The sequence below is a fragment of the Dryobates pubescens genome, chromosome 7, assembly GCF_014839835.1.
Source record: "Dryobates pubescens isolate bDryPub1 chromosome 7, bDryPub1.pri, whole genome shotgun sequence".
NCBI classification, from domain to species: domain Eukaryota; kingdom Metazoa; phylum Chordata; class Aves; order Piciformes; family Picidae; genus Dryobates; species Dryobates pubescens.
Genome location: NC_071618.1, coordinates 41855267 through 41870039, shown reverse-complemented (window position 1 = coordinate 41870039; position 14773 = coordinate 41855267). Strand labels below are relative to the sequence as shown.

At 52.2% G+C, this 14773-nt stretch overlaps 1 protein-coding gene across 1 annotated transcript in view; it reads right to left on the bottom strand.

Moving 5' to 3' along the window:
- Positions 1 to 14773, bottom strand: part of COG3 (component of oligomeric golgi complex 3) — a 55792-nt gene that overhangs the window by 18654 nt on the left and 22365 nt on the right. Inside the window, exons 14-16 of the mRNA XM_054163106.1 lie at positions 9854 to 9959; positions 5784 to 5908; positions 723 to 812 (exon numbers count right to left, since the gene is read on the bottom strand). Of these exons, the coding sequence (XP_054019081.1) occupies positions 723 to 812; positions 5784 to 5908; positions 9854 to 9959 (321 nt within the window). The remainder of the gene's footprint in view (positions 1 to 722; positions 813 to 5783; positions 5909 to 9853; positions 9960 to 14773) is intronic.

The following is a 14773-nucleotide window of genomic DNA, read 5'->3' as shown; positions in this document are numbered from 1 at the left end:
TTCCTATTCCTATCCCATTCCTATTCCTATTCCTTTTCCTATTCCATTCCTATTCCTTTTCCTATTCCATTCCTATTCCTATCCCATTCCTATTCCTTTTCCTATTCCATTCCTATTCCTATTCCTTTTCCTATTCCATTCCTATTCCTATCCCATTCCTATTCCTTTTCCTATTCCATTCCTATTCCATTCCTATTCCTATCCTATTCCTATTCCTTTTCCTATCCCATTCCTATTCCTATCCCATTCCTATTCCATTCCTATTCCTATCCCATTCCTATTCCTATTCCTTTTCCTATCCCATTCCTATCCCATTCCTATTCCTATCCCATTCCTATTCCTTTTCCTATCCCATTCCTATTCCTTTTCCTATCCCATTCCCATTCCATTCCCATTCCATTCTATTCCCATTCTATTCTATTCCCATTCTATTCCTATTTCTATTCTATACCTATTCTATTCCCATTCTATTCCCATTCCTATTCTATTCCATTCTATTCCCATTCTATTCCCATTCCCATTCTATTTCTATTCCTATTTCTATTCCTATTCCTATTCTATTCCTATTCCTATTCTATTCCTATTCCATTCCATCGTGGGGGCACAGCAACATGTTTTCACTGCTATTTCAGTAAGAATTCTGGACAACTGCACCATGGCTTCAGAGACACACAGAAGAAAAAGGAGGATGAAGAAATCACACCCACAGCACAAACTCTGACCTTGTTTTTGCTGATGGCATCAGCAGCTCCCAGCAGAGAATGGATGCAGGCAGATAAGGCCTCCTGTGACAATCCCTGAAACACTGCCCTCTGCGGGGAAGAGAGAAATCAGAGCCAAACACAACGTGTTAGCAAAGCTGAAGCACCGCTTCAAAGCTGCAGTTTGAGAGAGGCACATAAAAGTCAAGCTACAAACACCTGGTCTAAATGCAGTTAAGCCAGGATGGAGCACTGATACATGGCATTTTGTGTGCCTGGATACAGCTACACCCCCCAGCACACCCTGGTCAAGCCAGCTCTGAATCTGCACTCAGGCAGTGGCACGGTCAGTGACACCTAATATGTTCACAGCTAACAGCATGAATGATGCCTGCTGGGCAACCTGCCTAGACACTTGATGTCAGGGTAACAAGCTCTGCCTGCAATTTATACTTGCAAGAGATGTGAGCTCATTCAAGGGAGTTTAACCTCAAGCAAACTCAAATTACCTCACGTTTGTGTCAGGTTAGTAAACAAACACGACAGCTGCCACGGCCCAAGTGACATGAAGCAACTCAGCCAGCTGCAGCAACTAGATCATCCAGCTGAGCTAACCACAGGGACACAGCACTACACCATAGTGCATGACAACCCTGAGTGCCCCAAGAGCTGCCAGTGCCACTTCAGTCATGTCTTCTCCTATCTACAGGGTGCAGGCAAGGCTCACTCCTTCTGCTGGAGTATCACAGTGAAGAAATCAATCACTCTGCAGACACACTATGAAATGAGCCTTGCAAAGCACACAGAAACCATCTCATCTCCTAAAGGTCTAGCCTGAGAACAAGGGCAAATAACTCATTTATCTTTAATGAGATTGATACAGTAAGCAATAAAGTATGAGTACTTTCCAGCTTCTTTTTAAGCAAATAGCATCCTGGCTTCAATTCCACATAACACTGATCAATGATATTTTTTTATCTATCTAATAAAGACACAACAGGCACAGAAAAGCCAAGAAACTCTCACATTGTATCTCTCAGAGACATAACTGCTAGCATGTTATGCTAGGCTGGGCAACAGACATAAACCAGATTCTGAAGGGCAAGTCTACAAATGCTTGAGAAGCAACCACTGCTTTGTTTCTGTTGGACATCCATCAGGTGATGGATGTGGGGCAGGCTGTGGATGTAGTCTACCTGGACTTCACCAAGGCCTTTGACACCATCCCCCACAGCAAACTCCTGGCCAAGCTGTCAGCCCCTGGCTTGGGCAGCAGCACTCAGGGCTGGGTTAGGAACTGGCTGGAGGGCTGAGCCCAGAGAGTGGTGGTGAATGGTGCCACAGCCAGCTGGCAGCCAGGCACCAGTGGTGTGCCCCAGGGATCAGTGCTGGGCCCCATCCTGTTCAATATCTTCATTGATGATCTGGATGAGGGGATTGAGACAGTCATCAGCAAATTTGCAGATGACACCAAGTTGGGAGCAGGAGTTGATCTGTTAGAGGGTAGGAGAGCTCTGCAGAGGGACCTTGACTGACTGGACAGATGGGCAGAGTCCAACAGGATGGCATTCAACAAGTCCAAGTGCCAGGGGCTGCACTTTGGTCACAACAACCCCATGCAGAGCTACAGGCTGGGGTCAGAGTGGCTGCAGAGCTCCCAGAGAGGGACCTGGGGGTGCTGATTGACAGCTGCCTAAACATGAGCCAGCAGTGTGCCCAGGTGGCCAAGAAGGCCAATGGCATCCTGGCCTACATCAGGAACAGTGTGACCAGCAGGAGCAGGGAATTCATTGTGCCCCTGGACTCAGCACTGGTTAGGCCACACCTGGAGTCCTGTGTCCAGTTCTGGGCCTCTCAGTTTAAGAAGGACATTGAGAGACTTGAATGTGTCCAGAGCAGGGCAATGAGGCTGGGGAGAGGCCTTGAGCACAGCCCTGTGAGGAGAGGCTGAGGGAGCTGGGATTGCTTAGCCTGGAGAAGAGGAGGCTCAGGGGAGACCTCATTGCTCTCTACAACTCCCTAAAGGGAGGTTGTAGGCAGGTGGGAGTTGGTCTCTTCTCCCAGGCAACCAGCACCAGAACAAGAGGACACAGTCTCAAGCTGTGCCAGGGGAAGTTTAGGCTGGAGGTGAGGAGAGAGTTCTTCACTGAGAGAGTTGTTCATCATTGGAATGTGCTGCCCAGGGAGGTGGTGGAGTCACCATCCCTGGAGGTGTTCAGGAGGAGACTGGATGTGGCACTTGGGGCCATGGTTTAGTCATGAGGTCTGTGGTGAAAGGTTGGACTTGGATGATCTTTGAGGTCTCTTCCAACCTTGGTGATTCTGTGATTCTGTGACATGAAGATTCCTACTGTTTTAAGCTCTGCAAAGGTCTCCTACATTTGAGAAAGTGAGAAGATGTGCCACAGAAATATTTTGAGAACATTTCCAAAATGCAGAAGCAGCAGAGTCATCATTTTTAAGGGCAAAAACATCTGATGTGCTTCAAAGCACAGAGCAAGAAAAACCCTGACACAGTAACATCACCAACAGAGCATCAGGCATCCTCATCCCTGCAGCACAGAGATCTACCCTGACAGGGTGGGAAGTGGTTCAGGGCTTGTTAGCAGCTGTTGTGCCTCTTTTTTCAGCAAAAAAATAAAGGGGGTTGGTTTTTTTGGACCCCTCACTATGAGAAGGACATTGGAGGACTGGAATATGTCCAGGGAAGGGCAGTGAAGCTGGTGAAGGGTTTGGAGAAGGGGGCTGGTGAAGAGCAGCTGAGGGAACTGGGGTTGCTCAGTCTGGAGAAGTGGAGGCTGAGGGGAGATCATCTCATTCTCTGTGGTGGTGACTCCACCACCTCCCTGGGCAGCACATTCCAATGGCCAATCTCTCTGTACATGTAGAATTTCTTCCCAATATCCAGCCTAAACCTCCCCTGGCACAGCTTGAGACTGTGTCCTCTTGTTCTGGTGCTGCTTGCCTGGGAGAAGAGACCAACCCCCACCTGGCTACAACCTCCCTTCAGGGAGTTGGAGACAGCAAGAAGGTCTCCTCTGAGCCTCCTCTTCTGCAGGCTAAGCAACCCCAGCTCCCTCAGCCTCTCCTCACAGGGCTGTGCTCCAAACCCCTCCCCAGCTTTGTTGCCCTTCTCTGGACACCTTCCAGCATCTCAACATCTTTCCTAAACTGAGGGGCCCAGAACTGGACACAGGATTCAAGGGGTGGCCTTGGCAATATCACCAACAGAGAAGGACATTGAAGTACTGGAATATGTCCAGAGAAGGGCAGTGAAGCTGGTGAAAGGTTTGGAGAAGGGGGGTGGTGAGGAGCAGCTGAAGGAACTGGGGCTGTTCAGTCTGGAGAAGTGGAGGCTGAGGGGAGATCTTCTCACTCTCTGTAACTCCCTTAAAGGAATCACAGAATCACCAAGGTTGGAAGAGACCTCAAAGAGTGAGGTGAGTGTCAGTCTCTTCTTCCAAGTTACAAGCAACAGTTCAAGAGAAAATGGCTTCAAACTTGCACCAGGGGAGATTGATCTTGAGCACGAGGAACAATTCCTTCCCCAAAAGGCCTGCCAAGCCCTGGGACAGGCTGCCCAGGGCAGTGGTGGGCTCCCCCATCCCTGGAGAGATTGAAAAGCTGTGTGGATGTGGTGCTGAGGGACTTGGTTTAGTGGTGACCTGGCAGTGCTGGGTTCATGGTTGGAACTTGATGATCCTATAGGTCCCTTCCAACCCAAACAATTCTGTGACTGTGCTCTATAACTGACACAGAACTTGCTGATCCTCCTTGTTCTAGTTACTCCTCAAATCCAGTGCAACAAGGAGCTTGAGCATCAGATACTGCAGTGTCCCTGTCACAGCAAAGGAGTTCTAATTCCACAAATAGACAGTATGGTCTGAGTATCTCCATGGTCAGGTGCAGTGAGACTGAATAACTTCCCTCTGTGGAAGAGTAGCTGTGCAGAAAAGTCTTGTTCTGAACATCTCTTACTTGAAGTGAAGACTGACATCCAACATGCTAACATTGGTCTTACATGAGGTCTTCTGCATTAGCAGTATGAGAGGCATCAGAGCCTGAGCAATGCCCAGGTCATTGGCCAAGGAAGCCAGTGGTATCCTGGCCTGGATTAGAAAAGCTGTGTCCAGCAGGAGCAGGGAGGGGATTGTCCCCTGGGACTCAGCTCTGGGGAGCCCACACCTCGAGTGCTGTGTCCAGTTTGGGGCACCTCAATCCAAGAGAGATGTGGAGGTGCTGGAGCCAGGGCAGAGCAGGGCAAGGAAGCTGGGAAGGGCCTGGAGAATAAATCTGATGAAGAGTGACTGAAGGAGCTGGGGATGGAGGTGAGGAGAAAGTTCTTCCCAGAAAGAGTACTTGGCCATTGGAATGAGCTGCCCAGGGAGGTGGTGGAGTCACCATCCCTGGAGGTGTTCAAAAGGGGATTGGATGTGGCACTTGGTGCCATGGTTTAATTAGTCATGGGTTGTTGGGTGACAGGTTGGACTTGATGATCTCTGAGGCCTTTTCCAACCTTATTGATGCTATGATTCTATGCTATGCTATGAAACAGGAGGGTGAGGGGAGAGCTCCTGGCTCTCTACAGCTCCCTGAAAGGAGGTTGTGGAGAGGTTGGTGCTGGTCTCTTCTCACAGGTAATTAGTGACAGAACAAGAGGGAATGGCCTCAAGCTGCCACTGGGGAGGTTTAGACTGGACAATAGGAAAGCTTTATTCAGGGCAAGAGTGGTCAGGCATTGGAATGTGCTGCCCAGGGAGGTGGTGGAGTCCCCATCCCTGAAGGTGTTCAAAAAAGGATTGGATGTGGCACTTGGAGCCATGGTTTAGTTAGTCAGGAGGTGTTGGGTGCTAGGTTGGACTTGATGATCTCTGAGGTCTTTTCCAACCTTACTGATTCTATGATTCTATAATCAGCTTGTAAACAATGACCTACACTTGTCACTTCAGCTGTTCATGCAAGGGCTAAGAGATAACAGGAGCCAGTAACTGTCCACTTGTAAGTGACATCAAGGTATTTGGAGGTGGTGCTACACACTTCACAGCTGCACTTCAAAAGGAAAGTAAAGGAGTTTCTACATACATCTATACATCTGTACAGTTTGGAGAGGCAGACTAGAGTCCTTCTGACAGTAGGATACCACATTCCATGCAGATCTGCTGGTGAAATCGTGGCCTGGTGCCTGGGATTAAGGGATTCTGCTGAACCTGGTGAGAAGTAAAATACAGACATCACAAACATGTTCAGCTGCCCTTTCAACAACATCAACTGCACCTCACAGCAGCTCCACAGAAGAGAAGGCATTTTGTGGCACCCAGACAGGCTTGGGTTTTGCTCCCTCTGAGCAGGGCAGTACTAGATTTCTGCTGTGTATAGAGCACAGGGCTGGGATAGACATGAACACACTTTCAGGGATGGTCCAGGCTCAACCTTTGACAAGAAGTTAGTTTTATGGGCATGTCTCAAATGATAGCCCCTCCTCCCCTGTTAGCTTGGGAAGGGTCAAACAACCACAGGCAAAAAAAGAACTGCAGGAGAAAAGGGGAAAAGAAATGACTTGTGATCACAGAACTACAGGAGCAGCAAAGGGAAAACAATACTCCATCCATTTTACTTCTTGATGCTTCTGCTGGGGATGATCCTAGATGGATTAAATGGTTGCAGAAAGCACAGGGTTTAAACAGTAATAATGGCAAAATCAATTGTGTCATGAGGCAGCTGCAAACAGAAGGAAGAGCTCCTCCTGGGTAACCTCTGTAATCATTCTGGAGACTCAAAATGGATTTGCACCACACCTGGCAGACATGAAGTCCTGTATCACTTTCATTTTGACCTTAAATCCTGGGAAGCAGGGGAATCAATAGCATCAGAGCTCCAATGCCAGTTAGCAAGCATTCAAAAAAGGAAACATTTGTACATATTTACCCATTGATGGCAAAAGCATTTGTGAAGGGTTGGTGATCAGTGTGGGAACTGCCTAAAATAACACAGCAGCACCTTGGTACCTTTGGCAACAATAAATGTATAGTCACTGAAGGGGGGGAGAAGGGGAGAGAAGGGGAGAGAAGGGGAGAGAAGGGGAGAGAAGGGGAGAGAAGGGGAGAGAAGGGGAGAGAAGGGGAGAGAAGGGGAGAGAAGGGGAGAGAAGGGGAGAGAAGGGGAGAGAAGGGGAGAGAAGGGGAGAGAAGGGGAGAGAAGGGGAGAGAAGGGGAGAGAAGGGGAGAGAAGGGGAGAGAAGGGGAGAGAAGGGGAGAGAAGGGGAGAGAAGGGGAGAGAAGGGGAGAGAAGGGGAGAGAAGGGGAGAGAAGGGGAGAGAAGGGGAGAGAAGGGGAGAGAAGGGGAGAGAAGGGGAGAGAAGGGGAGAGAAGGGGAGAGAAGGGGAGAGAAGGGGAGAGAAGGGGAGAGAAGGGGAGAGAAGGGGAGAGAAGGGGAGAGAAGGGGAGAGAAGGGGAGAGAAGGGGAGAGAAGGGGAGAGAAGGGGAGAGAAGGGGAGAGAAGGGGAGAGAAGGGGAGAGAAGGGGAGAGAAGGGGAGAGAAGGGGAGAGAAGGGGAGAGAAGGGGAGAGAAGGGGAGAGAAGGGGAGAGAAGGGGAGAGAAGGGGAGAGAAGGGGAGAGAAGGGGAGAGAAGGGGAGAGAAGGGGAGAGAAGGGGAGAGAAGGGGAGAGAAGGGGAGAGAAGGGGAGAGAAGGGGAGAGAAGGGGAGAGAAGGGGAGAGAAGGGGAGAGAAGGGGAGAGAAGGGGAGAGAAGGGGAGAGAAGGGGAGAGAAGGGGAGAGAAGGGGAGAGAAGGGGAGAGAAGGGGAGAGAAGGGGAGAGAAGGGGAGAGAAGGGGAGAGAAGGGGAGAGAAGGGACCAGACCAGACCAGGCTGGAAAAGACCTTTGAGATCATCAAGTCCAACCTATCACCCAACACCATCTAATCAACTAAACCATGGCACCAAGTGCCTCACCCAGGCTCTTCCTTAACACCTCCAGTGATGGTGACTCCACCACCTCCCTGGGCAGCACATTCCAATGGCAAATCTCTACATGAAGAATTTCTTCCCAACATCCAGCCTAAACCTCCCCTGGCACAGCTTGAGACAGTGTCCTCTTGTTCTGCTGCTGGCTGCCCAGGAGTAGAGACCAACCCCCACCAGGCTACAACCTCCCTGCAGAGAGTTGTAGACAGCAAGAAGGTCTCCCCTGAGCCTCCTCTTCTCCAGGCTAAGCAACCCCAGCTCCCTCAGCCTCTCCTCACAGGGCAGTGCTCCAGACCCCTCCCCAGCCTCTTTGCCCTTCTCTGGACACATTCAAGTGTCTCAATGTCCTTCTTAAACTGAGAGGCCCAGAACTGGACACAGGACTCAAGCTGTGGCCTAACCAGTGCTGAGCCGAGGGGCAGAATGACCTCCCTGCTCCTGCTGACCACACTCTTCCTGATGCAGGCCAGGATGCCATTGGCCTTCTTGGTCACCTGGCACACTGCTGGCTCCTGTTCAGCCTACTCTCAACCACTACCCCCAGGTCCCTTTCTGCCTGACTGCTCTCCAGCCACTCTGACCCCAGCCTGTAGCACTGCATGGGGTTGTTGTGACCAAAGTGCAGCACCCAGCACTTGGACTTGTTAAATGCCATCATGCATGGTTTAGTTGATTAGGTGGTGTTGGACGATGGGTTGGACTCGATGATCTTGACAGTCTCTTCCAACCTGGTTTATTCCATTCCATTCCCATTCCACTTCCATTCCCATTCCCATTTCCATTCCATTCCCATCCCATTCATTTCCATTCCCATTCCATTTCCATTTCCATTTCCATTCCATTTCATTCCCATTCCCTTCCCATTCCCTTTCCATTTCCTTTCCATTCCCATTCCATGTTGGACTCTGCCCATCTGTCCAGCCTGTCAAGGTCCCTCTGCAGAGCCCTTCACCCCTCTAACAGATCAACTCCTGCCCCCAGCTTGGTGTCATCTGCAGACTTACTAATGGTGGACTCAATCCCCTCCTCCAGATCATCAGTAAAGATACTGAGCTTGCAGAAGTGTCTCTAATCTTGTTGGCAGGGACACTTCCAATGGGATGGCATTTAATAAGTCCAAGTGCCAGGTGCTGCAGTTTGGCCACAGCAACCCCATGCAGAGCTACAGGCTGGGGGCAGAGTGGCTGAGAGCTGCCAAACAGAGAGGGACCTGGGGGTGCTGATTGACACCCGCCTAAACATGAGCCAGCAGTGTGCCCAGGTGGTCAAAAAGGCCAATGGCATCCTGGCCTGTATTAGGAATGGTGTGGCCAGCAGGAGCAGGGAGGTCATTGTGCCCCTGGACTCTGCATTGGTTAGGCCACACCTTGAGTACTGTGTCCAGTTCTGGGCCCCTCAGTTTAAGAAGGACATTGAAACACTTGAAGGTGTCCAGAGAAGGGCAACAAGGCTGGGGAGAGGCCTTGAGCACAGCCCTGTGAGGAGAGGCTGAGGGAGCTGGGGTTGCTTAGCCTGCAGAAGAGAAGGATCAGAGGTGACCTCATTGCCCTCTACAACTACCTGAAAGGTGGTTGTAGACAGGAGGGGGTTGGTCTCTTCTCCCAGGCAACCAGCACCAGAACAAGGGGACACAGTCTCAAGCTGTGCCAGGGGAGGTTTAGACTCGAGGTGAGGAGAAAGTTCTTCACTGAGCGAGTCATTCGTCATTGGGATGTGCTGCTCAGGGAGGTGGTGGAGTCACCATCCCTGGAGGTGTTCAAGGGTGAGATTGGACATAGCACTTGGTGCCATGGTCTAGTTGTGAGGTCTGTTGGGACAGGTTGGACTTGATGATCCTTGGGGTCTCTTCCAACCTTGGTGATACTGTGATACTTTGCAGTGGAGAACACAGAAGCTCAGCTTCATACAAAGTCCTACAGATGCTGTCAGCTATACAAGCAGGTGTTTCACTGAGTGGACTGCACTGGAAGCACACAGAAATGCCACCCAAGGAACAAGATTCCATTAAAAAACCCCAAGAAAGTTATTAAGAACCCTGAGACAAAGCTCAGGTCTCAACCTAGCTTATCAATTTCCCTAGGAAACATAACCCTTTGAGACACATTCAAGTTTCTCACTAATGGTTCAAGCTCATGCTTGCTCTCCATGACCTTTATGCATTAGCTGGACACCATGAGATGTATTCCATACCAGATTTCACTATGCTGCAGGACTCAGGATCTTCCAGTCGGACATCTGAAAATGAAGCTTCAGATGGCAGCTTCTTCTGCTCCTCTTTTAAACTCTGGGCAATTTGCTGCAGAGGAAGACATGCCACAACATTATTTTTCCCTCCTGAACTTCAGCAGCACTGCAGTGCTTTGGTTACCACAGAGCAAAGCATGCTGAACCGCAAAAGGAGGCAGCTACTTCCAGCTCCTCAGTGTGTCAAAGGCATTAAAAACCATAGAATCAGTCAGGGCTGGAAGGGAGCACAAGGATCATCCAGTTCCAACCCCCCTGCCATGGGCAGGGACACCCCACACTACATCAGCCTGGCCACAGCCTCATCCAGCCTGGGCTTAAACACCTCCAGGGATGGGGCCCCAACCACCTCCCTGCACAACCCATTCCAGGGCTTCACCACTCTCCTGGGGAAGAACTTCCTCCTCACCTCCAGCCTCAATCTCCCCACCTCCAGCTTCATTCCATTCCCCCTAGTCCTATCACTACCTGACAGCCTGAGCAGTCCCTCCCCAGCCTTCTTGGAGCCCCCTTCAGATCCTGGAAGGCCACAATGAGGTCACCTGGGAGCCTTCTCTTCTCCAGACTGAACAGCCCCAACTCCTTCAGTCTGTCCTCACAGGAGAGGTGCTCCAGCCCTCTGCTCATCCTCCTGGCCCTTCTCTGGACACCTTCCAGCACCTCCAGATCCCTCTTGCAATAGGGGCTCCAGAACTGGAGGCAGGACTCCAGGAGGGGTCTCAGCAGAGCTGAGCAGAGGGGAAGAATCCCCTCCCTTGCCCTGCTGGCCACACTTCTCTTGCTGCAGCCCAGGATCTGATTGGCTTTCTGGGCTGCAAGTGCACACTGAGAGCTCCTGGTGAGCTTCTCCTCCACCAGCACCCCCAAGGCTCTCTCCTCAGGGCTGCTTTCCAGCCAGTCCCTGCCCAGCCTGGATTTGTGCCTGGGATTGCCTCCACCCAGCTGCAGGACCCTGCACTTGTTCTTGTTGAACCTCCTGAGGTTGGCTTGTGCCCACCTCTCCAGCCTGTCCAGGTCCCTCTGGATGGCCTCCCTTCCCTCCAGCCTGTCTGCTGCCCCACACAGCTTGGTGTCCTCAGCAAACTTGCTGAGGGTGCACTCAATGCCACTGTCCCTGGCACCCACAAAGATGTTGACCAAGCCTGGTCCCAAGACTGATCCCTGAGGGACTCTGCTTGTCCCTGGCCTCCACTGGGACATGGAGCCATGGACAGCCACTCTTTGTGTGCAGCCATCAAGCCAGCTCTTTATCCATCTAGTGCTCCACCCATCAACAGACAAATGTTTCTGCAACAGCAGCAGAAAGATTTCCATACCAAATGAAGAGTCAGAAACGTGGTGCTGTGTGATCCTGTGATCTGTGTAAAGCACTATTCTTTCCACTTTCCTTGCTCCTGCTGGCCTCTGAATAGCAACTAGTGAAACCTCCCAGAAGAAAGCAGCTCAAAACAGGGAAACCCAGTTCAACATTCATGTGGCTTTCACACAGATCAATTCTGGATGGCTTTATCCCCATGAATATGTGCAGGTGGCCTCCAAGTACCCTCTGCTTTAGTCCCTGAAGGAGTTCAACAAAAAAGCTTTGCCCTAGCATTGCTCCACACCTCCACCCTTGAACCTTTCCCACTGCAGAGCACTGAAAGGCAGCAAGAACAAGCAATGAACTGCATTAATATTTGAGCAGGACAGCAGGAGAAACAGTTCTGCCCTGTGCTTTTAATATCTGAATAATTCATTTAACTCTGACAACCTCCCTCCAAACAGCAAGGTTTGGAGGTTTGAAAGCAAGCAAGGAGCAAAATGAATCTCAAAAACAGGCAATAAAAGGGAGTCTTGCAAGGACACATGAAGAGCAGTGTAATTTCTCCATCTAGAATGATCAGTAAAGCTCTTCTTCCTGGTTTGCCATAGGACCCTAGGTTGAATATAATGCCTTGTGCAGTCTGAGTATCTGCATTGCTTGCTTATTAGTTACAGGGAACATCAATAACTGGCTGGAGAGCAGCCAGGCAGAGAGGGACCTGGGGGTGCTGGTAGATGGTAGGCTGAACATGAGCCTGCAGTGTGCCCAGGCAGCCAGGAGGGCCAATGGCATCCTGGCCTGCATCAGGAAGAGTGTGGCCAGCAGGAACAGGGAGGTCATTGTGCCCCTGGACTCAGCACTGGTTAGGCCACAGCTTGAGTCCTGTATCCAGTTCTGGGCCCCTCAGTTTAGGAAGGAGGTTGACTTGCTGGAGCGTGTCCAGAGAAGGGCAACAAAGCTGGGGAGGGGTCTGGAGCACAGCCCTGTGAGGAGAGGCTGAGGGAGCTGGGGTTGCTTAGCCTGCAGAAGAGGAGGCTCAGGGGAGACCTTATTGCTGTCTACAACTACCTAAAGAGAGAGGGGGGACAGAGAGAGAGGGGGGGGGGACAGAGAGAGAGGGGGGGGGACAGAGAGAGAGGGGGGGGGGACAGAGAGAGGGGGGGGGACAGAGAGAGGGGGGGGGGGGACAGAGGGGGGGGGGGGACAGAGAGGGGGGGGGGACAGAGAGGGGGGGGGGGACAGAGAGGGGGGGGGACAGAGAGGGGGGGGGGGGACAGAGAGAGAGGGGGGGGACAGAGAGAGAGGGGGGGGACAGAGAGAGAGGGGGGGGACAGAGAGAGAGGGGGGGGGACAGAGAGGGGGGGGGGGACAGAGAGAGGGGGGGGGGACAGAGAGAGGGGGGGGGACAGAGAGAGGGGGGGGGGACAGAGAGAGGGGGGGGGACAGAGAGAGGGGGGGGGACAGAGAGAGGGGGGGGGGACAGAGAGAGGGGGGGGGACAGAGGGGGGGGGGGACAGAGAGGGGGGGGGGGACAGAGGGGGGGGGGGGACAGAGGGGGGGGGGGGGACAGAGGGGGGGGGGGGGGACAGAGGGGGGGGGGGGACAGAGGGGGGGGGGGACAGAGGGGGGGGGGGGACAGAGGGGGGGGGGGACAGAGGGGGGGGGGGGACAGAGGGGGGGGGACAGAGAGAGAGGGGGGGGACAGAGAGAGAGGGGGGGGACAGAGAGAGAGGGGGGGGACAGAGAGAGAGGGGGGGGACAGAGAGAGAGGGGGGGACAGAGAGAGAGGGGGGGGACAGAGAGAGAGGGGGGGGACAGAGAGAGAGGGGGGGGGACAGAGAGAGGGGGGACAGAGAGAGAGGGGGGGGACAGAGAGAGAGGGGGGGGGACAGAGAGAGAGGGGGGGGACAGAGAGAGAGGGGGGGGGACAGAGAGAGAGGGGGGGGGACAGAGAGAGAGGGGGGGGACAGAGAGAGAGGGGGGGGAAAGAGAGAGAGGGGGGGGAAGAGAGAGAGGGGGGGGACAGAGAGAGAGGGGGGGGAAAGAGAGAGAGGGGGGGGACAGAGAGAGAGGGGGGAAAGAGAGAGAGGGGGGGAAAGAGAGAGAGGGGGGGAAAGAGAGAGAGGGGGGGAAAGAGAGAGAGGGGGGGAAAGAGAGAGAGGGGGGGAAAGAGAGAGAGGGGGGAAAGAGAGAGAGGGGGGGAAAGAGAGAGAGGGGGGGAAAGGAAGAGAGAGAGGGGGGGAAAGAGAGAGAGGGGGGAAGAGAGAGAGGGGGGAAGAGAGAGAGAGGAGGGGGAAAGAGAGAGAGGGGGGGAAAGAGAGAGGGGGGGGAAAGAGAGAGGGGGGGGAAAGAGAGAGAGGGGGGGAAAGAGAGAGAGGGGGGGGAAAGAGAGAGAGGGGGGGAAAGAGAGAGAGGGGGGAAAGAGAGAGAGGGGGGAAAGAGAGAGAGGGGGGAAAGAGAGAGAGGGGGGGAAAGAGAGAGAGGGGGGAAAGAGAGAGAGGGGGGAAAGAGAGAGAGGGGGGAAAGAGAGAGATCTACATAGCAATAAAGCTTCTGTGATTGATGTGTGCCCCAGGTGTGAAGTCAAACAGCAGCTTCTCCACCACCTGGTAAGCCTTACACTGTTTTAAGCACCACCAGCTATCGTGGCAGATCGATGGAAAGCCTGACAGAACAACAAAATGTGCATCTTGCCAGTCCAAGCTGGAATTGCTGCTTGCAGTCAGCCCTGTCCTTTGAGAGCTTGGGCCCATCATGATAAACTGAATGGTCACAGTTATTTGATGGGACCTTTATGATGCCTAATCCCTTCCATGCAATGCTGCCTTTCAGTTGCACACAGAATCATAGACTCACAGAACCAGGAAGGTTGGAAAACACCTCAAAGATCATCAAGTCCAGCCTGACACCTAAGACCTCATGACTACTAAACCACAGCACCAAGTGCTACATCCAATCCCCTCTTGAACACCTCCAGGGGTGGTGACTCCAAATGCACTTTGCTCTAGTCAAAAATGACTTGGCCATGGTTTTATTTCTGTGAAGAGCTGGAATTCTATTGGAATGAAGCTGGAGGTGGGGAGATTGAGGCTGGAGGTGAGGAGGAAGTTCTTCCCCATGAGAGTGGTGAAGCCCTGGAATGGGTTGTCCAGGGAGGTGGTTGAGGCTCCATCCCTGGAGGTGTTTAAGCCCAGGCTGGATGAGGCTCTGGCCAGGCTGATGTTGTGTGGGGTGTCCCTGCCCATGGCAGGGGGTTGGAACTAGATGATCCTTGTGGTCCCTTCCAACCCTGACTGATTCTATGATTCTATTCTGAAAGCTTTCATCAACATAATAGCAACCTTTTAGAGCAAGTAGAGTTAATCTCATTCAACACAAACATGGACTCAAAAGGCTTGTAGTGACCACAAAAGTGGCTAATGCTGTAGGGACTTGAAAAAGGCTACTGAAAACTATTGCTGACATGGCAATATAAGGTACAAGCAAGTCTTAGCATAGTGCACACACATGTACCAAACACTACTTGATCTGAAAACAAACTTGAAGCTAACTGGGCCTGTCCA